Source organism: Dermacentor albipictus, chromosome 1 (assembly GCF_038994185.2).
Source record: "Dermacentor albipictus isolate Rhodes 1998 colony chromosome 1, USDA_Dalb.pri_finalv2, whole genome shotgun sequence".
Taxonomy (NCBI): Eukaryota; Metazoa; Arthropoda; class Arachnida; order Ixodida; family Ixodidae; genus Dermacentor; species Dermacentor albipictus.
The window spans coordinates 159,163,786-159,188,410 of record NC_091821.1 but is presented as its reverse complement, the minus strand read 5'-3'; the positions used below and the strand labels follow the sequence as shown (position 1 = coordinate 159,188,410).

Here is a 24,625-nt window from a genome sequence, read left to right as displayed (position 1 = left end):
AGATGAACATGTACCTACCGTTCAGCGTACTAACATGAAGGAGCTAGCTATAAATCAAAATTCCGGCTTGGACGAGTTCGTGTATTCATACGGTCTTCCAAGACCAGTTACCATCCGTCCGCCCGCACCCGTCCCGCCTTTGTACGTTTGTTGCCCCGACCTTTTCGCGCTGCATTTAGAAAGCCTGCTAGCAGAAAGTCGTACTCTCATTCACACCTTATTGATAAACTCTAGTAGTAATCGTCGTCACGGAAGTGGTTAGAGCACAGCACTGTTGTTCTTGGGCGCTTGAAATTCTTTCGATTCACAGCAGCCTCCCACTTAGCTGCAAGCTTCTTGTCTTGCGGGGAGTAATGGAACATCGTCGCGGCCGCTGGTGTTCGTGCAACCGTGGCTGCACAGAAGGCCGGCATGATCGGCCCACCACTTCAATTGATGCTGCGCATGTCAACTACCACGCTTCATACACATAAACAAAGGAATGCAGGCTTGAGCGAGGCAGATTATGATGGCACGCACACAGAAACAAGCGCAGTCAGGCACAGTCGCGGAGACTGCGAAGGAGCGGAACACCAGTGCTGACGTCACTATGGTGCGGTTTCCGGTCTCCACTCGCATCGTCAGCGTCAGCAGCAGCACGCGGCGCTCGACGAGGGGCGGAGCGACAGCACAATTTTAACCGGCGATTATGTCGTTCCTAAGTGAAAAATCCCGCCAAAATTTTACGTGCATGGTTTATAAGGTTCCCGCATCCGTATATGGGCGTCTTATTGAATTCGACAGACTATTCAGCTTCCCTTTAACCACTTCGGATGAGCACGGCTCATCTTTGCCGAACTGTCCCAAAACCGTTTTGTACGAGTGTAACTCATCTGCTTAAAATAATATCTCCATCTGAGCGTGTTGAACGAGAAATGCTCGTTTGCAGGCTAGTTAGTATGTCGCTTCGCAGATGGCAGCACCTGGCAGGCAATTCTTTTTCAACCGCAGTCTCATGTTTTTTCAGGGGGGGGGGGGGGGGGCAACTCGTGTTAAAAAAGATGTCATCTGGTAGAGGCGACGGATGTGTTGCTGGTCCGTCGTCGGCGTTGTCAAGCTCTTTGGATGATAATGATTCAGACACTGAAGTTTACTTCATTTCTGGAAGCGAAAGTGATAGCGATGACTTCAAATTAGCAATGATCAGATGGAAAAGGCTGCTCAGAAGACACTTATATACTCGGGTTCTCTCAAGCCGCCTTTATGCATAAGGCTTAGGCTTAATGGCCAACTCCCTTTTGCTGAACCTTGTGCGGCCGAGTTTCGGTAGTAGCAGAACAAGCAGAAAACATGACAACACAATGTAATATGAAGTAAAACAATGTTTATTGCTCCAGAGGATTCACATGGAAGCAGGCTAGTTTATGACCGTGACGTTTGCTGGGGTCGATCGTGGGGCGAACAAAAGCAGGGCCCAACAAAGGATGGGAACCAGATGTTCACCTGAGGTCCTTCCTTCGTCGTGGCTCGCCGTCTTCTTTCTCCTGCGTTTGCCTAATTTTGAGCCCCCTGCCATGTTCTTTGCACAGCTCCGCGGCTACGCAACCGTTACATTTGCAAACAATTTGCCAGAGGGTTGTGCTACCGCGAGAAAAGCCGTCTGACTCCCCGCACAGGAAGATGGGAAGAAGGTGTCTGCTCTCCTCGGTTCTGAAGTGTGCGTAAGAGCGCGGGAAAAATGAACTTTCATAATTGCCACATCCCTCCCCCTTAAGACCGAACGGCGTCGGCGCCCCCTGCCGTGTTCTTTGCATGGCTCCATGGCCACGTGACTGTTACATTTGCAACCGATTTGCACGAGCTTTGCAACCGGTTTGCCATCTGGCTCCCTGCATGGGAAGAGGGGAAGAAGGTGTCTGCTCTCCTCACTTCCGTAGCGCACTTAGGAGCACAGGAAAATATGAACTTCCATAATTACCACACACTATTGCCAGTGCGCGTCATTGGCGGCACATCTACATGAATGACATCTCCATGAAGCCTCCTTGGTTTCTGTTTTCCCCTGGTAAGGCATTGTTAGAATGACAAAACTGTCCGAACTGTGCTCTTGCTGCTTTTTAGTGTTGATTACCAGCAGGTAGCTGGCCTCATTTATCAGGAGAAATAATAAACTTTATTATGCTGATTTCACTTAGTAAGTGCTTGACTTTTTCAACATCGAAAACTTGTTTTTAGAAGGAAAATATTCTATATCAAATTAAAAAAAATAATTAGTTTGGGCATAGAAATTGTGAAAATGATAAAATGGTTAAGGGGTTAAGTGTGACTAAGAGAGAACAATCCGAGTCGATGCAGAGTGAAGAAGAAAAAATTCACAAATCATTTTACCCCGCCTCAATAATAAAAAAAATTTTTTTGTCTCATGCAGAATACATACAAGAATACCATAATATAAAATGAAATAAAACATGATAAAATAAACCTGAGCTGCTAGAAAGAAATTTTCGGCGAGCTTCACTGCAATGCCAATATATTTTGTAGCACATCTGAAGGACAGACATCTCAAAAGTGATGCTAGCTGTGAATACAGGGGCCTAGGTATAACAGCTTTTTATTATGATAAACATTCCATGTTTTTAGAAGCTTATGCAAAAACGTGGTACTTATAAATGTTAAAGGAAGCATGGGGGAAGCAAAATTCGACCTAAAGGAGAAGTGGGGAAGACATGGACTGTGAGCTACATGTAGCATTTTGCCCACTCCAGTTCAACCTGTTGTCAGCTGTATTGTATGAAATTTGTCCTCATGCTATCCCAAGACAGAACAAAAGACTTACAAAAGAAATCTCACCAGCAGAGTTAAATTATTGCTTGTGTTTGAAATGTCATACTTGTGTGAGACTGCAGGTTTAGTAGTAATGGTGATCAAATCACTTGATCAAATTGTTTCAAAAGTGTTTTCAGAATACGTGTTCCATATTGTTGCAGCCGGGCTGCACCATGCATATGCATTTTTAATTAGTAACAATTCAGTTGACTGGCCTAGCCCTCCAAGACAGGTTTCATTTTTTTTTTAATGCAATTCCTCTGGAAAATAAGTGCCAACCTCTGATCCATGTAAAGGATAGTAACAATGGACCTAATGTAGCCATGGTGTCTCATAAAGCAACATGTGCTGGTTGTGCTTGAGCACCGCACCCACTTATTGGCACTGCAGGCACTGTCCACCACAGCAGTTTACAGGAGAGTAGAGAAAGTCACTTTCTTGTATGGAGTGTCAACCAGTCCTGCATTGCAGCTGGACATAGCCAAATCTAAGCACATGTTCTCACGCCTGTGAAGTGCCCACGCAACTTCTGAAAACTTTGTTTTGCTTTCTTATAATTTTGGTTGCATTACATGCAAAATTTTTTTTCTGGTTATATACAGTGATTAAATTTTATGTCATACTATTCACTGTCATTTGCAATGAGAACATCAAAATGTTCGGAAATCTGTGAGTGCAATTTCTGCCAATACAATAGAAAGGCTAGTGGAAAAGGGATCAAGATATGGAACCAATATAGAACTGTAATAAAAAATTCTGTATTAACTACTTTTGAAAACGGTACCACAATCGTGGTAGCTGTGTACAAGCCTACCATGAACATATAGCCACAAGAATATCTTCATATAGTGTCTTAATAACTAAGTTACAGGCGTTTAATATGCGACTACACGGCCGCCACAGTTTTTTACTTGCCTTCGCTACCCACCCCACAGGCACGCCGTCCTGCTCGCTGCTTAATGTCACCAACTTTGTGCAGCGAAGCAAGAGCTACGGGCCCTGTCTAGTAAGTAGAATAGAGGACCGACCACATGGGCTCTTTCATTGTCTGCCTCCACTCACGCCAACTGAATGGAAGCTTCACAGAAGGATAAGGATCAGAGGCACACAATGCAAGGGTGCCTTGAGGGCCCTTTAAAAAAAGCCCCCTCCCCAAACCCCACCCCAGCCCACCCCCACTAAAAGACAGATGGACACACACAATCATGCACGCACACACTGTTGAAGGTTAACTGACTGCTTACCTGTGATCTGCAGCTCAATGCATTGAACATGTCAAAAAAGACAAAGCAAGTAAATGTCATGGTGGTGTCCCTTGGTGTTACGATTTGGTCACTCATCTAAAGAGGCAGAGGAGTAAAAGAAGCATTCATTCATGCTGTCTCAAGTTTTCAGGTGTGCATTCAATATTGAGGTTGTGACAACTGTTCTACCAAGGCTTTTTTATTGCCTTGGTAGAACAGCTAGAACACAATACATAAGACACAGCAGCAAGAGTGCCCAGCAAAGCAAAAGTTCTGCCACAGACATAACCAATTGGGGGGAAAAAAAAGAAAGACAAGACACCCCTTGACACAGTTGATTGCACTATTTATAATAAACTAAACTGCCGAGTAAGATTTATTCATTATATACAAAACTGTTTACAAAAGATGACTCTCAAAATGAGGTGAAAACTATGGTGAAATTTATGTCAATAAAAAGTTACTCTGCAAATGTTTTTCCAATGCACATTCAGAAATCATGGTTTGTAAATTGCTCAAAACAGACAAGCGTTCATCAGTGACATCTCTGCTGCAGACTAGCTGCTTTAGGGTTGAAATTAAGCAAAAGCAGTTAATGCATCAATAGCAGTGGTCTAAATTTTAACAGAGCGTTGTGTTGCGAGAAACTGCACTTCATTGTGCTGAAAACTGCAGTACCAATCTCTTGTTAATATCACCACAGCCTTTTGCTTTCCTATTCAAAATAGCTAGTAAAGAACTTTATATAGAATCCGACATGTTGGTGCTGTGTACCGTATTTTTGTGCACATAACCCGCACCAAAATTTTTAAAAAAATTTAACAGTAAAGTTGGGCTGCAGGTTGTATACAAATTTTGCCTTGAGGTGTCCAGCGTGCTGCCATGGAGCCACGCCTCAAGGCAAGGTTCTCTGCATTCAAAGTCTCGTCATCTCCTAGGGAACCCCACTCCAGCGTGTTCCAAGCTCTCTTCTCCCCTTATTGATGGTCACCCATTCTCTTCCCCTATACGGGTCGCCATCTTGCGTTTAGCAGTTAGCGAATGACTCATACAGCGCCAGCAAGCTCATAGTTCACTCATTCCCATGGCGCTCCTTCGGTCCGTGTGAAGCACTTCGTGATAAGGCGGTGAGCCAAATAAGCAGCCCTTGCACTGCCCGTTGTAGGGGTTGAAGGACGGACTTCGGGATGAAAAACCAAAACTTGGGAGTATTTATTTTACATTATTTACAAGGAGGTGAGAGTCATGTAACATTCGTACAGTCATTACGGGCCGGCAGCAACTCGGACGCTGCGGCCCGCGGCAAGAAGTTCGAGAGAGGTGAATCAGGGAATCAGGGAATTGCCCCAGAATGCTTCTTTTATACCCTTTGAGGACTGGAAGTCGCATCATGTTCGACCAATGGGAGAGTCCGCTCAGATGACGCCACTTTCAGCCAATGGTAGGCGCCCGTGCGATGGTGTCATACCCGGCGAAGAGAGTCGCCGCTTGGGCCCCCTTGCTTGATCACTTGATCCCCCTGCGGTCTTGCCTCCCAGAGTTGCAATGTGCTTCTTCAAAGGAGGAGAAGGAGAGGGCTGCTCATGCTCCATTGTCCGAGGCCCACCTGCTCCTGGTGCTACGGCCCCACAGCGGTAGCAAATGCCTTCTTCAAAGGCGAAGGGGGGTGACGATTGGGCTCTATTGTCCAAGGGCCCCTTCTAATCCCGGCGGCGTACGAACTTGTTTGCAAGTGTCCTGCCTTAGGAATGTGACACCCCTGCTTCTGCATTCCTCAATTAGCTGTGCTGCGATTCGAAGTGGTTTGGGGAACTCGAAGTAGCCTCAGGAAACGGCGCCATATCTAACACCGTGCAAGGACTGCTCCATCCACACTGTCATCCTTTGTCACGTGAATGCTAGCTGTGAAGTGATCTGATTCACGTCATACATCACGTCACTGATTCGCCCGGGATAATGTGCAGCGTGTGAACCAGCTGTGTTAGCACTGCCGAAGAATGGAGGAACAGAGCCGCTGGCCGAAGTTACCATGTGGACAAGTTATGCATCCATGAATGAAGACTGTTTTTGCAAAGATTTGAAGGCTGTTTTATGTAATCATTTCCTCGAATTATATATATATATATATATATATATATATATATATATATATATATATATATATATATATACACGTATCTTTCTGGGCTGTTTTATTTGGGGGTGTGGGTTATATGCAGTGGCGGGTCATACGCGGAATAAGGTACATCACTCTGCAGAACTTAAGGCATCAATCACTTTTGCAGAAATTTCAGTGAAGAGCAACGCTCCTGAAGATGATGAAAGATGGACATTTACAAGAGAGCAACAAGGAAAGAGGTGAAAGCCTAGCAAAACCTTAAACAACCAGCCACATGGCTGCAAGGTTTGAATTAACATCTTATTGTACCAGTGGGGACACCACCAGAAGACGGCCTGCCTATATATACCACTTGCAGAATGCTGACCGGTTGGTAACTGAAATCCAAGGTGAACTAAGAAAGGAACTCGGCACACGAAGAGTTTCACAATTCAAGGGTGGATGAGGGAGGCTAGCACATTTACTTCAAACGTGATGTTGGTCAACACATGTTTGCTATATCAGGGAAGTACTGAAACTGCGTGCATGCAAATTTTTATGGTTGCACTGTCTTCTTTTGTAATAATTAAGCGTATATTTTTAACAGAGCAGCGAGTGCATTTTAAGTAAGCTCAACTGTAACACAATGTGGTTAGCCATTTAGAATGCCATCACAGAAAAACTGCATATCATCACCCACTTTGCGGGGATCAAACAAATGTGCACTTTCAATACCTGAGGTAAGAATAGCTATCTAAAGATGAGGGATTCATGTGACTATCGGGGCGCAATGCACATGATGATGCAAGTGTTTGGTGAGTAGGGGTTCTGCCATAGCTGTGGCTATCTTTGGTGAAAGAGCATTAATAAGTGGCCTGTTTATTTTGTCATATACTTGTGTTCAATGTGACCACCAAGACAAAAAAGTGAGAAACCATCTTGCTAGAGTAACTGAGAAAGCATCCAGCTTTTCATAATGTACCATATTTACTCAATATGTTTACATGAGTAGATCACATCGGTGATCGGTCTGGACTGACGGCCACTTGTGTGAAGCGGAGTTAGTTTGGGTCTGCAGGTGATCAACTGGCGTTTACCGCAAATGCCTACCAAATTCGTGCATGCACTTACTGGACGAAACAGTGTGAACTCGTGTGTGGCATAATGCCAATAAAGTTACCAACTGATTTTGCACAGCATAGCCTAATGTGACAGTATTGCGAAATCAAGGTCATGTGCGTGTTTAGGTGAACACAAAACATACCTGCAGCATCAGGCATCAAGAAATTTCAAGTAAATTATAATTTAATGGAGCACAACAATGAGTAAAGGTCTGTAAAATATTCTGCTCTGCTGGCACTCTAGAAAACAAGAAAATCGATTTTATCGTCGCAAATTACTTGTTAGGACTGCCCAATTATTGTGTTCACTTCCACCGATGAAATGCCGTTTCAGGGGCCCAAGGGAATGATGAAGTAAATTTGGCAACCCGCAGGCATTGAAGCACTAGGTCAACGCCGCACACAGCAAGGAGATAATGCAAGCTGCTTGCGAGGCCGGACTAGTGGTGACCTCAAATACATGACGAGACACGAGGGGGGGGGGGGGGGGGAAACATCGGTGACAGAGATGCTCTTTTTCCAGACAGTTTCGGTTTCAAAGAGCCTGCCAAGGGGAACTAATTGTTTGTGTAGCGCCCACATAAAATCCGCCATTCAAGATTTAATTGTTGGTATAGGTAGTGTCGAGGACGGGCTTTAAAGTACTCATTTGCTGTAGCCACCTATGGTTCATAATTAAAAAGTTAATTACTGTAACTACTTTACTAATTACGCACATAATTGCGGAAACTGCTCTGTATCTAGAGGCTGCCAAACTGTACACTCGAATGGTAAACATAACATTACCGTGATTTACATTTTCTAATTTTAAAAATTTTGTGCAGCTAAAAGAAAGCACCCTGGAAGCAAGGGAAAGGACAAGTCATGATTACAGCAAAAAAGGTATGCAGGCTTCACCTCTTTTCGGAAGATAAACAAGGTTCCGAGAATGATGATGAGCGAAGACAAGACCACATTGAATATAAGATCTCTTGTGATCATCGGCTGCTTGGTGTTGCGTGGAGGCTGCTTCAACACATCATGGTCCACAGGCTCTACACCAAGACTACAGGGGGAAGAAAAAAGCAGAGAGAGAGAGAAAAAAAGAGAGAGCAACACTCAATTAACGTTAATAAAATGTACACACGCTTGAGGTACTATTTTGTTCCCAGTACCTGGTAACATATATTGAGTGACTGATTGGAGTTGCCCCAAAGTAACTTATGGGTTGTAACAGAGACTGTAGTGGGTGACTCTGGATTAATTTTGACCACCTGGGGTTCTTCAACACACACCCAAAGCATGATACATAGGCGTTTTTGCATTCTGCCCCACCATAATGGAGCCACCACAGCCAGCAATCAAACCCATGTCCTTCTGCTTGGCAACATAGTGCCATCGATAATTTGGCTATAGTACTATAGTACTCATAGGAGAGCAGATGGTTGGGCTAGTTGGTTGAAATGCATGCTGAAAAACATTGGCGCACAGGCAAGAACGATAAAAAAAAAGAAGATCCAATGCAAACCGCTCTTCGACAAAACAACAATTCTATTCAGACACAAGGATCAACTTGTGCGTGAGCTCATGGAAGCCTCCCATATGCGTATCAGTGGAGATTAGTGCGTCAGTCAGACTTTCGTCCACTTCTCTGATAGGGAGTTTCGGTTTTTGACCAACTCAATCCGTTTTTATTTGTGCATGTGTTTGGAATAAACTTCAGTACTGAGTTAGCGCTCGTCCTTGTTGTTTCTCAGCTTGTCCTTGTGTCTCCGCGCACATTTTTTCAATATCTATAGCATCCACATTGGCAAGTCTTGTCAGGTGGCATAACACTGCCGCAATTACGAAGCTATTCAAGCAACAAAACCATGCTACTACAGCTAACAGGGCATTGATATAAACTAGACCAAAAACCAGGAAAAAAATAATAATTTTGGCATCAACCACAAATGAACCTGAAAAACTGAACTAGAATGTCATTATTTTTGTTTATGCTGGATCAAAATTAATAAGAAAATATAACTTTTCTGGTTCAGGTTGGCCACATTCTCTAGATCTTTTCATCTATGCATTGACTGCACTTGTGTCTTAACCATGCTGTACTTCATTTGTTAATGCACGCAAGCTTGCTGTCATGTTAGCAGTGGCAGCACCGTTGCTGCACTTTTTAATGTGTGGTGTTGAGGCACGCATGTTAGTAAATGCACTCACGCGTTTGAAATTTGTGACTGTCAAATAATTCTTTGTTGGTGGGATACCTATGTAAGTATATTCGCTGCAATGAAAAAGTGCTTTGTAGCTGAGCTGTTGCTTCTAACTTCAGCAGAATAGTAACATAGTTGATGTATACTGATGTAGGCGCAGCGGAAATTACGTATTGCTTTTGATGAACTGCATCAGAGGTGTCCTTCCACAATACAATTGTTTATAACCTCGTGAACAGTAACACCTCGTTAATGCGATTCTCATTAATTCGAAAAATCGGATAATACAGACTCGTTATTTGGTCCCGGCAGGCGTATGCACTATTTAATGCAATCAAATTCTCCTTAATTTGGGTGTACTTGACCGCAAATGGTTTGATTCATACAACTTTTGGAGCTCCGCGAGCACAGAGTGCCGCAAATATGTGACACAAAAGAACAAGAACGGCGCTAAAGTCCAACCGAAACAAAGCAGCAGAGTCCGCATCACCATAGTCATCAGCACAAATCCTGCGTGAACGAATGCAACGCCGGAACGCTTTGTGCCTATTACATCTTGAATCGGTGTGCGCGCTGGCCGCAAACCTTTAGAACTGCAAGATCACCATCCATGATTGCATCGATCATGGTAGTATTGTCCACTACCAATGCAGTATTGTCCACGGTGACTGCAGCAAACAGCAATTTCGTTTTGACTCAATGCACGCATCGGCCACGTGCCTACGTAACTGCTTAGTCGTCATCCATGACCACGTCGATAGCAGGTGCAGTTTTGTCCGCAACGGTTATGGCAAACAGCAGTTTCGTTTTGACTCTATACGCATGTCGGCCACGTGCCTTCATAACTACACAGTTGTCACCTTGTCACCCATGATCGTGTCAACAGCAACTGCGGTTTTGTCCGCAGCGGTTGTGGCAAGCAGTAGTTTCATTTAGACTCGGTACGCACGTCGGCCGCCTGCCTTCAAAATTTCGTAGTTGCCAACCATGATTGCATTGATAGCGACCACGGTTTCATCTGCAGTTGTTGCAGCGAAGGGTGGTTTCGTTATGACTTGGTGCAAAGCTGTCGAAGATGAAGAGCACCAGTTACATCGAGATGAATGGATGAATGGTTCGCGACCAGCTCACTAACGAAAAAAAAAAAAATAGGGATGTACACGTGGTAGTGACAATTCTGTCTCAATTTAAGGTGTGCGCCGCGACCGCACTGCGAAGGAAATTGCGAGGCCTTCACCGCTGTGAGAGCCAATCAGTCATGAGATGACGAGAATTGCAGCTTCCACACTACTTCTACACAACAGGAACTGGATTCGCTCATTCATTCATTCATTCAATAAATAAAAGCGTGTTGACATAGTAAGCATGTTTTTATTGTTTTCTTGATACCTTCGATAGTTCGAATTCTGGTTAATTCGAACATTATTTTCGGTCCCGCGAAATCCGGATTAACTACGTTTTACTGCATGCATTTGAGGTCTCAAAAACAACACATGTACCCTCTTCTTAAAAAAGAGAGAGAGAGAGAGAGAGAGAGAGAGAGAGAGAGAGAGAGAGAGAGAGAGAGAGAGAGAGAGAGAGAGATCTTGCTATGCAGCTCAGGAGCAAAAATAAAAAGTTACATTCTGGAGTTTTACAATCAAATCACGATTTGATTATAAGGAACGCTGCAGTGGATCAAAATCAACTCCGAGTTGATTTTGATCACCTCGGGTTCTTTAACGTGCATCCAAAGCATGGTACATGGGCATTTTTGCATTTCCACCCTGTCAAAATGCGGCCGCCATAGTCAGAATACCAACCTGCACCCTCAGGCTTAGTAGCGCAATGCCATAGCCACTATGCTACTATGGCTTGCTGATCCAGAACGAAACACCAAAACAAAAAATGTTTCAGTTTGAAAGTTTGACTGCCAGCTAAAACCACATATTTAGCTGACAGCATGGTGTTGCTTCCACTAAAATGGGTGTCATTTAACATCAGCAGGGGAGAGATTTACAAGGCGTAAACATTGCACTAGAATATACAACAAAGGTGAGAAGCATTGCATTTTCTTTTCACACCGATGTATGCTAAGATGTCTGAGCTACGCAAGAAGCAGCCATATAAGCCTCTGAACACATCAAAGTCTGACACGATGTGCCAGTAAAAAGGTACTTCTGTGCTTGTCATGAAAACTACACATACAAACATATTTTGCTATGTGGCAGTTATGACAATTTGTTGTAACAAGATTTTTTTTTTCTGATAAAGCTTAATTGTGTTCTATAGGAAAAATACTGCAGAAGGAGCACTACCCCATTGTTTATGTACATATTCAGGTATTTCACATGGTGACGATGACACAATGCATTTATTGAGGGATGGCTCGAAGGTCTATTATGGGAAGTAGGAAGAGGAGGGGGGAAGCATATTCAGAGCCGTCCTAGGAGCTGCGAATCCTTGGCGAAAGCCAAGAGCGAGTCCAGAATGACGCTGTCAAAATCCATAGAGCCAGTTGCCAGTCTAATCCACAATTTTATATGATAACATTAAGGAAGCTGAATGCAAAAGCACAATGCAGACACTTTGCTAACTACATAAACTGATGTAACTGCCTTAAAGTGGTTAATTTGGCGATTACATAAGTTTATAAAATTGCAAAAATGAAATAAAAAATGTGCAGGCATAACAACAATACAACCTCTGTGCTGGTGGTCCATCCATGATGATGTTTATCCAAAGAATTTGCATTGCATTCAGAGGGTTGGGAATCTTCATTAGTGTGGACAATGCAATCAGAGAAAGAGCTGCAATGCTCCTGGTGGAAAAAAAATTTAAATACCTTCAGGTCAGACAACAAATCACAACACTATATTTCACAGTAGAAACAATAAACAAAGCAGACAAATTATCCAAATCAAGTGAGTTTAGACATACGTGCTTAGCTGGAATGTAACAAAATTCCTGATGTTGTAAAATATGCCTTTTCCTTCTTCAATTGCTGCCCTGAAGAAGCAAAAAAGAAACAAGAAAATGTGTACATAATGTCTGCCACAAATAAGAGCCTTGCAGAGTAGTGCAAGGATTTCGTTGAATTCATGTGAAAATGTACTAATGCAAAGACAACAGAACGTTGGACAGTAACATTTGAAAACTTGAACATACACGCTCATTATGTAAAATTGAACACTTGTAAAATGAAAATAAGCAGAAAGCAGATCTATGCCCAAAAGCAGCAAAGGGCACACCAAAATATTTGAGGGCCATTCGGGAAGCCTTAGGTCTTCAAGCTAGGAAAACGGTGCAGCTTCAACATGTGTGGCTGCACAACAGAAAATGTGCAAGTTCTGTCAATATGCAGGTCAAACATTTATCGACAACTGAAAGCAGCCAAGGCAATGTTTCCACACATTGTGGTCTCACACAGAACAAGGCTATGTTTACAAGGAGGTGGCTCCAGAGTGTTATGGAAATCCACTACTGCAGAAAGTAACAGTAAGTTTGGACATATGCATCTCAACGTAATAAAACTACAGTCGACTTCCATTAATTCGACCCTGATGGAACTGGTGAAATTGTTAGAATTATCCAGCGGGTCGAATTAAATAAGATGCAGAAAAGATGCCAAAATACAGTGCTGATTCATTTGGCAGTATTTTCCCTATTCTAAACACTGCTGATTCATTGGCAACATTTGCCCTATTCGAAATGCCCCCAAATCATAAGCAAAAAACTAATGTAGTGAAAGGGGGTTTATTGCAGCTTGTACGAGGGATCGCAAGTAGCTCTTGATCGTGAGTCCTAGCCGTTCGCATCAGCAGCCCGAGCTCGGGTCTCGCGCCGCAGCGGTGACAGTCCGCACAGCGCCACATGCATGTTACCCAATACAATTGCCCCCGCGGCGAAGAGGAGCCATCCTGGCGACCTAAGGTGATGACACGATAAGGGAGTCCTGGTACGGCTTCAGGCGGCTGACGTGAACTGTCTCGCGGCCACGGTGGCGTTTGTCCGAAGATGGCATCACCGGTTCGACCATATAATTCACCGACGATGTACACGCGACGATCCGGTACGGATCCTGATATTTCGGAGCAAGCTTTGGGCTAAGGCCTGGAGATTGCAAGGGCAGCTGAAGCCAGACGTGAGAGCCCACGGCGAAGGACTGTGTGGGCTGCCCGTTGTCGTGGCAATCTTTGTGGATTCCTTCGGTATCTGACGTGAACGAGCGAGCCAATTGGCGGCACTCTTCAGCATGGCGAGCAACTTCGGAAAGAGGGGTGAATTCAGAGGCACCCGGATGATCTGGTAGCATGGTGTCGAGGGCAGTGGATGGTTCACGTCCACAAAGAAGGAAAAATGGGGAGAAGCCTGTGGTAGCCTGAACGGCGGTGTTATACGCGTTTGTCACAAAAGGGAGGACATCGTCCCAATTGGAATGATCAGACGTAACATACATGGTGAGCATGTCACCAAGAGTGCGGTTGAACCGTTCCGTTAGACCGTTAGTCTGTGGGTGACACGATGTAGTGGTGCGGTGAATAGTGTGGCAAGCGGCGAGTAGCTCATTAATAACTTCGGACAAGAAGACACGGCTTCAGTCGCTGAGCAGTTCTCGCGGTGCGCCATGCCGTAAGATGAAATGCCGTAACATGAATGTGGCGACGTCGCGAGCAGCAGCCGAAGCAAGTGCAGCGGTTTCGGCATATCTTGTGAGGTGGTCTACTGCAACAATTATCCAACGATTTCCTTTAGCAGTGGATGGAAGAGGCCCATAGAGGTCAATGCCAATCCGATCAAAAGGATGTGCAGGACACGGTAAAGGTTGCAGAGGGCCAGTCGTATGAGAAGATGTCTTGCGTCGCTGACAGGCTACACATGACCGAATGTATTTGCGGACATAAGAATACATGCCGCGCCAGTAGTAGCGCTGACGGAGCCGCTCGTAGGTTTTCAGGACGTCAGCATGGGCTTGTTGTGGGTCGGCGTGGAAATACGTGCATATGTCGGAGCACAAATGGCGAGGGATGACTAGCAGCCATTTGTGACCGTCCGGCTGATAGTTTCGGCGGTACAAGATGGCGTCCCGTAGCACGAGATGGGTGGCTTGGCGTCGAAGGGCTCGAGGGCATGTAGCCGTCGAAGAACTGCGAAGAATGTCAATGAGAGACACAATCCACGGATCTTTCCTCTGTTCAGACGGCATGTCAGTAACAGCAAGTGTAGCAACCAGGCACCCTACGGGTGGAGTGGCGTTTGGTCGGATCGCATGGGCAATCGGGAGAGTGCATCGGCATCAGAATGTTGGCGCCCGGATCGATAGATGACGCGAATGTCAAATTCTTGGAGCCGAAGAGCCCAACGTCCAAGACGGCTTGACGGGTCTTTCAGTGACGCAAGCCAGCAGAGCGCGTGGTGGTTTGTCACAACATCAAACGGATGGCCATACAAGTAAGGGCGAAATTTGTTTAATGCCCAAACTATAGCCAAACATTCTTTTTCTGTGACAGAATAATTGGTTTCTGCTTTCATGAGGGCACGACTTGCATATGCAACCACACATTCCGAAAAGCCAGGCTTGCGTTGCGCAAGGACGGCTCCAAGACCAACGCCACTGGCGTCCGTATGAAGTTCGGTCGGTGCAGTCGGGTCATAGTGGCGTAGAACAGGCGGTGAGGTAAGCAAACGACGCAAAGTGGTGAAGGCTTGGTCACATGCCGGAGTCCAATCGCGAAGGTAACCCGGGCCAGCCAGGAGGTTTGTCAGCGGAGCGATGATGCAGGCAAAATTGCGCACAAAGCGTCGAAAATACAAGCAAAGGCCGATAAAACTTCAGAGCTTTTTCAGTGTAGTCGGCCGCGGAAATTCTGCGACAGCACGAAGTTTGTCAGGGTCGGGAAGGACGCGGTCTTTGGAAACGACATGGCCAAGTATGGTCAGCTGGCGGGCGCCCAAGCGGCACTTTTTCAAGTCAAGTTGAAGGCCGGCGGTGGCAAGACAAGTAAGGACTTCGCGTAGACGAGAGAGGTGAGTGGTGAATCAGAGGAGAAAACTACCACGTCGTCTAAATAACACAGGCATGTCTTCCATTTGAGGCCTCGCAGAATATTGTCCATCATTCTTTCGAATGTCGTGGGCGCATTGCAGAGGCCGAATGGCATTCCTGTAAACTCATACAGGCCATCAGGAGTAATAAAAGCTGTTTTCGAGCGGTCGGATTCATCCACTCGCACTTGCCAATAGCCCGATCGCAAGTCCAAAGAAGAAAAGAATTCAGCATCATGTAGACAATCCAGGGCGTCATCTATGCGCAGTAGAGGATAGACATCTTTTCGTGTAATCTTGTTGAGGCGACGACAGTCCACACAGAAACGAATCGAGCCATCTTTTTTCTTAATGAGTACTACGGGCGATGACCAAGGGCTGCAGGATGGCTTGATAACACCAGGGTCAAGCATGTCTTCAACTTGCTCGGTGATGACACGACACTCAGTGGATGACACGCGGTACGGACGCTGGCGTAATGGTGCATGATGTCCCGTATCAATGTGGTGAGAAACGGTACTTGTGCGGCCTAATGATGCTTGGTTCCAGTCAAAAGACGCGTAAAAATCATTTAAAAGAGTAATTAGCCGCTCACGTTGTGTCGGCTCGAGGTCATCGGCAATGGAGCGACAAAAAACATCTGGCGGTACTCGGTTAGATGGCACATGGGGTGTCAGTGCTGTTACATTGGCAGTATCGACGTCGTCGGCCATAGGGAAATGCACAATAGCGTTAGCGTCCACAGACTTGACGGTACCAATAGTCTCGCCACAGTGCAAAGCCAAAGTGTACGAATTTGGGTTTGAAATCAGTATTTCTGCAGCACCATGGTGAACCGTGAGGAGGGCGAAAGGCAACAATATAGGCTGGCGGCGAATGAAGACGGCAGCTGGTGTAAACATGACCGTCGCTTCGGCAAGCGATGCGCATGAAAGAGGGACAAATACAGCACTGTGAGGAGGAAGGTCATTATCTGAAGCTACACAGATCCTGCTAAGATCCTGAACTTGAAAGTCGTGAGATGGCAAATCGCACAGAACGGAGAACTGAACCTCAGCACGTGCACAGTCGATGACGGCATGATGGCGCGACAGAAAATCCCAACCGAGAATGACACCGTGGGAGCAACAAGTTAACACAAAGAAATCAATGGAATACAAAATGTCTCGAATCAGCACTCTGGCAGTGCACATAGCGACTGGCTGTACTTGTTGCGCACTGGCTGCTCTAAGCAATGGAACCAATGGCTTCATGGTCACTTTCCGCAATGCACGACAAAGCTTCTCACTAATCACGGATAAAGCAGCACCTGTATCGACGAGCGCAAGGGATTTGATGCCATCAACACACACTTCAATAACGATAGCGGGGGAAAAAACGAGGACTTTGATGTTCCGACGATGACGCAGTTCGTGCCTCAGGAACTGCGGAAATCAGTTTTCCGCCTCAGTAGTACTGGCACTGGGTCTACGACGCATGGGTGAGAGTGAGCGCTGACGAGGGGAAGGCGAGCGACGCGTGCCGTAGAGCTGTGACTGCGGTGCCGGTATGTCATCAGCAGCGTAGACTTCCGGTGGTGGTCGTGAGGGCATACGGAAAGGTTGGAAGTCGGAGCTGGGTCGTCGCGGGGTGCCCACGAAGTCCGGCAATCGCCGGCGGCAGAAGCGCACTACATGACCCGGGGTACCGCAGGCATAGCATATTGGGCGGTTGTCAGCAGTGCGCCAAGGATTTGGACCCTGCTGCTGTGCACTGAAAAAGGGATCCGCTGGCTGGCGAGGTGAAGGCAGAGGAGAGAACACCGGCGGGCGAGGCGCTGAAGGCGGAGGAGAGAACCCCTGTAGACAGGCACCCGTGCAACGGCTTCAGCATACGTCACAGGGGCGGCCACGGGAGCCGGCTGACACGGAGGTGGAAGAGCTTCGGTCACTTGCTCTTGAATTATCTGTCGGAGCGCTGGAGCCAAACATTGAGAAGGCTTCTCCGTGGTCGGCAAAATCGAGAGCTGTCGTGCAACCTCCTCGCGCACAAATTCTTTTATTTGCGTCAGCAAAGTTGTGCGGTTGTCGCCAATAATTAATGCTGCTAACGAATCTTCCGTAGGCGGTGGGCGCCGAGCTAAGATGCGTCGTTTCCGTAGCTCGTCAAAACTTTGGCACAAATTGATAACTTCGGCCACGGTACGCGGATCTTTCGCTAACAACATCTGAAATGCGTCCTCATCAATGCCTTTCATAATGTGTTTTATCTTGTCCTGTTCTGACATTTGACGGATTCACATGCTTACACAGGTCAATGAAATCTTCGATGTAACTTGTGAAAGTTTCACCGTGATGTTGCGCACGCCCCCGTAAGCATTGTTCTGCGCGAAGCTTGCGCACAGCGGGGCGCCCGAACACTTCTGCAAAACTTGTTTCGAATGTGCTCCATGTTGCGAAATCGTGTTCGTGGTTTCGGAACCAGAGGTTTGCGACGCCAGTTAAGTAAAACAACACGTTGTGCAACTTGGTGACGTCGTTCCACTTGTTATGCTGGCTCACACGCTCGTAAGATGAGAACCAATCCTCCACATCACGATCATTGGTGCCGCTAAAGATGGCAGGATCACGCTGGCGCAACACACCGGAAACGATGACCGCCGGAGGCTGTGGTGCATCTTCCTGGGTGGTTTCGTCAGGCATGGTCGCAGCAGTCGGTAGCGTCCGGCTTCGGAGTACCAGTTTCCGACGTCTGCCCCGCAGCTCCACCAAATAAAAGGGGGTTTATTGCAACTCGTACGAGGGATCGCAAGTAGCTCTAGATCGCGAGTCCTAGCCGTTCGGATCAACAGCCTGAGCTCAGGTCTCGCGCCGCAGCGGTGGCAGTCCGTAGGCGCCACATGCATGTTACCCACTACAGTAGGAATCAGATTACAGCTCTTAAAGCAGAAACATAACACGCACCCGATATTTTAAGCAAAAAAATATTGTTGCACGAAAGTAGCTGTTTTCCTAAAGTCAGCTTTGCCACGCAGTTTTTAAAATTAGCTACGCCGCAATATATTCGTGTTATGCGGTCCAGAATACGACCATTGCGAAGGCAGTTAGGTTACATGCACAACTGCATTGTGCAGGCAATATTACGCTCAATTTTCTTTAAAAGAAAAAAAAAATAGCTCATATGAATCAGGTAAGTACCGTAATCAGACATTGTGAGCTATGGTTATTGCTTAAAAATCTACCTAGTATGGCCAAAAAATAAGCGTTTTCAACAAGATGACGCATGTTCAACACATTCAATGATCCCTAAGCTCCGTTGGGACAGACGCTGCTACTAAAAAGGTCGCTATCGGGCTCACTATGGGGGTCAGGTGCTTGCGTGCTGACTGGTGAAGTTCAAATCATTCAGCGAAGGCCAATTTTAGGATCGAATTCACCAAAAATCAAATTCATCATCAGCCTGGTTATGCCCACTATAAAGCAAAGGCATCTCCCATTCTTCTCCAACAACCCCGGTCATGTACTAATTGTGGCCATGTCGTCCCTGCAAACTTCTTAATCTCATCCGCCCACCTAACTTTCTGCCGCCCCCTGCTACGCTTCCCTTCCCTTGGAATCAGGTCCGTAACCCTTAATGACCATCGGTTATCTTCCCTCCTCATTACATGTCCTGCCCATGCCCATTTCTTTTCCTTCATTTCAACTAAGATGTCATTAACTCCCGTTTGTTCCCTCACCCAATCTGCTCTTTTCTTATCCCTTAACGTTATACCCATCATTCTTCTTTCCATAGCTCGTTGCGTCGTCCTCAATTTGAGTAGAACCCTTTTCGTAAGCCTCCAGGTTTCCGCCCCATAGGTGAGTACTGGTAAGACACAGCTATTATACACTTTCCTACTGAGGGATAATGGCAACCTGCTGTTCATGATCTGAGAATGCCTACCAAATGCACCCCAGCCCATTCTTATTCTTCTGATTATTTCCATCTCATGATCCGGATCCGCCATCACTACCTGCCCTAAGTAGATGTATTCCCTTATCACTTCCAGTGCCTCGCTACCTATTGTAAATTGCTGTTCTCTTCCGAGACTGCTAAACATTACTTGAGTTTTCTGCAGATTAATTTTTAGACCCACTCTTCTGCTTTGCCTCTCCAGGTCAGTGAGCATGCATTGCAATTGGTCCTCTGAGTTACTAAGCAAGGCAATATCATCAACGAATCACAAGTTACTGAGGTATTCTCCCTTAACTTTCATCCCCAATTCTTCCCAATCCAGGTCTCTGAATACCTCCTGTAAACACGTAGTGTATAGCATTGGAGAGATCGTATCTCCCTGCCTGCCGCCTTTCTTTATTGGGATTTTGTTGCTTTCTTTATGGAGGACTACGGTGGCTGTGGAGCCGCTATAGATATCTTTCAGTATTTTTACATACGGCTCGTCTACACCCTGATTCCGTAATGCCTCCATGAATGCTGAGGTTTTGATAGAATCAAACGCTTTCTCGTAATCAATGAAAGCTATATATAAGGGTTGGTTATATTCCGCACAGTTCTCTATCACCTGATTGATAGTGTGAATATGATCTATTGTTGAGTAGCCTTTACGGAATCCTGCCTGGTCCTTTGCTTGACAGAAGTCTAAGGTGTTCCTGATTCTATTTGCGATTACCTTAGTGAATAGTTTGTAGGCAACTGACAGTAAGCTGATCGGTCTATAATTTTTCAACTCTTTGGCGTCCCCTTTCTTATGGATTAGGATTATGTCAGCGTTCTTCCAAGATTCCGGAACGCTCGAGGTCATGAGGCGTTGCATATACAGGGTGGCCAGTTTCTCTAGAACAATCTGCACACCATCATTCAACAAATCTGCTGTTACCTGATCCTCCCCAGCTGCCTTCCCCCTTTGCATATCTCCAAAGGCTTTCTTTACTTCTTCCGGCGTTACCTGTGGGATTTCGAATTCCTCTAGACTATTTTCTCTTCCATTATCGTCGTGGGTGCCACTGATACTGTATAAATCTCTATAGAACTCCTCAGCCACTTGAACTATCTCATCCATATTAGTAATGATATTGCCGGCTTTGTCTCTCAACGCATACATCTGATTCTTGCCGATTCCTAGTTTCTTCTTCACTGCTTTTAGGCTTCCTCCGTTCCAGAGAGCATGTTCAATTCTATCCATTTTATACTTCCTTATGTCAGCTGTCTTACGCTTGTTGATTAACTTCGAAAGTTCTGCCAGTTCTATTCTAGCTGTAGGGTTAAAAGCTTTCATAAATTGGCATTTCTTGATCAGATCTTTCATCTCCTACGATAGTTTACTGGTGTCCTGCCTAACGAAGTTACCACCGACTTTCATTGCTTCAACACTAAGGTCTTCTTCCTGAGTTAAAGCCGAATACCTGTTCTGTAGCTTGATCTGGAATTCCTCTATTTTACCTCTTACCACTACCTCAATGATCGGCTTCTTATGTGCCAGTTTCTTCCGTTCCCTCCTCAGGTCTAGGCTAATTCGAGTTCTTACCATCCTGTGGCCACTGCAGTGCACCTTGCCGAGCACGTCCACATCTTGTATGATGCCAGGGTTAGCGCAGAGTATGAAGTCTATTTCATTTCTAGTCTCGACGTTCGAGCTCCTCCACGTCCACTTTCGACTATCCCGCTTGCGGAAGAAGGTATTCATTATCCGCATATTATTCTGTTCCGCAAACTCTACTAATAACTCTCCCCTGCTATTCCTAGGGCCTATGCCATATTCCCCCACTGCCTTGTCTCCAGCCTGCTTCTTGCCTACCTTGGCATTGAAGTCGCCCATCAGTACAGTGTATTTTGTTTTCGCTCTACCCATCGCCGATTCCACGTCTTCATAGAAGCTTTCGACTTCCTGGTCATCATGACTGGATGTAGGGGCGTAGACCTCTACAACCTTCATTTTGTACCTCTTATTAGGTTCACAAGACCTGCAACCCTCTCGTTAATGCTATAGAATTCCTGTATGTTACCAGCTATATTCTTATTAATCAGCAGTCTGACTCCTAGTTCTCGTCTCTCCGCTAAGCCCCGGTAGCACAGGACGTGCCCGCTTTTTAGCACTGTATATGCTTCTTTTGGCCTCCTAACTTCACTGCGCCCTATTATATCCCATTTGCTGCCCTCTAATTCCTCCAATAGCACTGCTACACTCGCCTCACTAGAAACCGTTCTAGCGTTAAACGTTGCCAGGTTCATATTCCAATGGCGGCCTGTCCGGAGCCAGGGATTCTTAGCACCCTCTGCTGCGTCGCAGGTTTGACCGCCGCCGTGGTCAGTTGCTTCGCAGCTGCTGGGGACTGAGGGCCGGGGTTTGATTGTTGTGTTCATATAGGAGGTTGTGGCCACGTACTGCACCAGGGTGGCCAATCCTGCTCTGGTGAGGGAGTGCGTTACCGATTCTGGTCACGGGGATCAGGCCGCACTCCAGGCCTGTTTATGCAATTTTATCAACATGCGGATCTTTTTCTTTTTTAAATCCGGTGGAAAATTGCTGGCACCGGGATTTGAACCACGGACCTCTTGCATGCATGGCGGGTGTTCTATTAGCTCTACGCCACCGCTGCACCTCAAATGATCAAATCAAAATCAAATTAACCGGAATCGAATTAATGGAAGTCTACTATATATCCTAAACGATTGCAAGTCTTGGATTCATGCTGTTGGCCCACTTTTCCTTGAAGGGGACTCATAATCACAATACTGGGTGTTTTAGCACTAACCGTCTTCAAATATTCAAAACGGAAAACTAGACAAAATACAAATTTTTGCCGGATAAAATTACAGCAGTGGCTAATAATTGGGCAATAACTTCCAATAAATTCTGTAACTGATTTTCACTAGTGAGCTTTCTAATTATTGAATTAGCACAAAGATTAAAATTTTGCAATTAAAGCCGACCAGTGCTCGAGGCATGCCAACTAACCATGAATCTTGATATATTAGCACCAGCTTGAAGATACAGCCTACGCCTGTTACAACGGACTCACGTACAACAGACTTTCGGATATAATGGACTGTACTTCAACCTTAGTTTGTTTTACCTATTTTATTAATGCAATGCAGTTCACTTTTAACAGGCCCTGCTACAACGGAGTACTGGCTACAGGGTATGAAATTAGCTGCAATTTTTTTCAAAATCGGGCTTATAAGATATACTTTTGCTGTGCCCACATGGGCTGACAAATGACTTGCGAGGGTAAGCTGATGATCGCGGCTCAATATCGTGCACGCAAGAAAAGAAGGGGGGGAGGGGGAAGTGTAGCGAAGAAGGGGGGTTCTACTCTGGCGGCTGCTGCTTACTGCGCAGGCGCCGTATCTTGAAAGTGATCTGCGAGAAAGTGCACGCCGCGTGGGTCTCATCTTCAAAGCGATTCGTGATGCTGACAAAGTGCGTCCAATGCCAGTAGCTTTGTATGCGCTGTGGTTTCGACGTTTAGTTCACATTGAAGCGAGAAACAGCATGAAGGCCAATTCACTCACTGCTCCTGCCGTGCTTAACTTGCTTAATTTGCAATCGCAATCGATGCTTCACCGTTCAGGCGAAGCATCGATTGTAAAGAGTGAGTGAACGGCAAAGCCGTTCACTCACTCTTTACAATAAAGTTGTTAGACATCACAACGAAAGTTTCCGAAGTGAGGCGTTTCAGATACTACGTATTTCAGATAAAATGGACGTTTTTTGTCAGATGATCAGGGTCCATTGTAACAAGAGTCAACTGTACCAATCCTGGTCTCAAATTTACAGCAAATACATTGGTTGTTCATGTATCATTATCATAAAAAGCCATTGTCAAACCTTTGAGGGTTGCTGCCATATATGTACAGTGGTTACTGAATGTTTAAAATAAACATGCCTTTTTGGACTGAAGTGCAGCCTAGCATTGGTCTGCAGGTACTGCAACCTCCCGTGACTTCTAAACAATTTCTTATTGTGCTGTCACTCCTTGGTTTTTGTCAGAACTGCTTTTTCGTTTCGCACTATGGCGGCTGCCACTGTGGTGGTTTAGGAGTAATCCCGCTTTATTTAGTTTACAGCTGCATGCTTACATCCGCACTTGCGTACTTTATTATTGGCACTCTTGTGCACATTGTTTTGAGTTACAGCTGTTGCGAAAACTGACTCCTGTGTCATTTCTCATCTTTCACACGAGTGTGAGATGCTTGCCTGCATGGCTCTCCTGTAGATGTGTGATTACTTTGTTTACAGGCTGGTGCTTGGAAACTGGCAATACTTCTGTGCTTGTACGTCCTTTTGAAAGACATGCAAGAACTGATAGAATTGTGTGGAGTGATAAAACAACTGATTACTGCGAATTTCTCACTTGCTTTGCTTTTCTAAAGGGTGCACGCAACTGAGTTTGCATGCGGGCACTCACAAGGCATGCCTCGCTTTCATATTCCCTACCCATCCACTTCATTTTCCATTCTTGTAAGCCCTTTTTCATTGGTTCAGATGTGTCTTGTAGGCCAATGCATTGCCATCTTTGCTGGACCCAGCCCCTCGGCGTGACATATGATAAGGATATAAAATGGAACATTACAAAATATGGGCTCGAGTTGCTTTAGTTTTATTATTGAACAATATTCAACAATATGCCATGTGTTATAGTGCATTTCTAAAAAGATGTGACCCTTGAAGGAATAAAGGACACCTGTCACCAAATTTTGGATATTGCAAAGACAAGTGTGGTGTCTATCATGTGGTGACAATTGTGTTCGTAAATTATTACACCGATTTACAACGTTAAACAGCTGAAAACTCAATTCAAAGCCTGCATGCTCTTCTTGGAGAAGCCACTCTCCCAGCAAGCATAGAGCCCGCTGGCCTCATTTCTGTTTCACATGTTGGTTTCCACAAAGTGCCAGCAATAATATGAACTCGGCAATTCCCATGAAACACAGAGGACACCACCAAAAATGCAGTGCACTGCAAGACAGGAGTGAAAAAAATGCAGGAGGCAAGGAGGTCGCAACTTAAATAACGCATGGTCCCTTGGCTATGATATGGGAGAAGGCAGAGGAGGAACGTTGTTTGTGCTCACTGATCAAGGAAACGGGACAACACCTCTCCGGCCAAGAGGGTAGCTAGCATCCTTGCAGCATTGCACCAAAAAATTTCATTTGCTTCTATTTCTG

At 45.6% G+C, this 24,625-nt stretch overlaps 1 protein-coding gene across 5 annotated transcripts in view; it reads right to left on the bottom strand.

Annotated features, from left to right (window-relative positions):
• The window catches only part of SPoCk (secretory pathway calcium atpase), a 117,851-nt gene that overhangs the window by 18,673 nt on the left and 74,553 nt on the right, over positions 1–24,625 (bottom strand). For 4 of the 5 annotated variants that reach the window (XM_065442991.2, XM_065442999.2, XM_065442996.2 and 1 more), the window contains exons 19-22: positions 12,374–12,442; positions 12,138–12,254; positions 8,166–8,313; positions 4,050–4,145 (exon numbers count right to left, since the gene is read on the bottom strand). In XM_065442991.2, the coding sequence (XP_065299063.1) occupies positions 4,050–4,145; positions 8,166–8,313; positions 12,138–12,254; positions 12,374–12,442 (430 nt within the window). Of the gene's footprint in view, positions 1–1,341; positions 1,524–4,049; positions 4,146–8,165; positions 8,314–12,137; positions 12,255–12,373; positions 12,443–24,625 lie in introns of those variants that run through there. The other variant, XM_065443005.1, reaches the window with a different exon arrangement.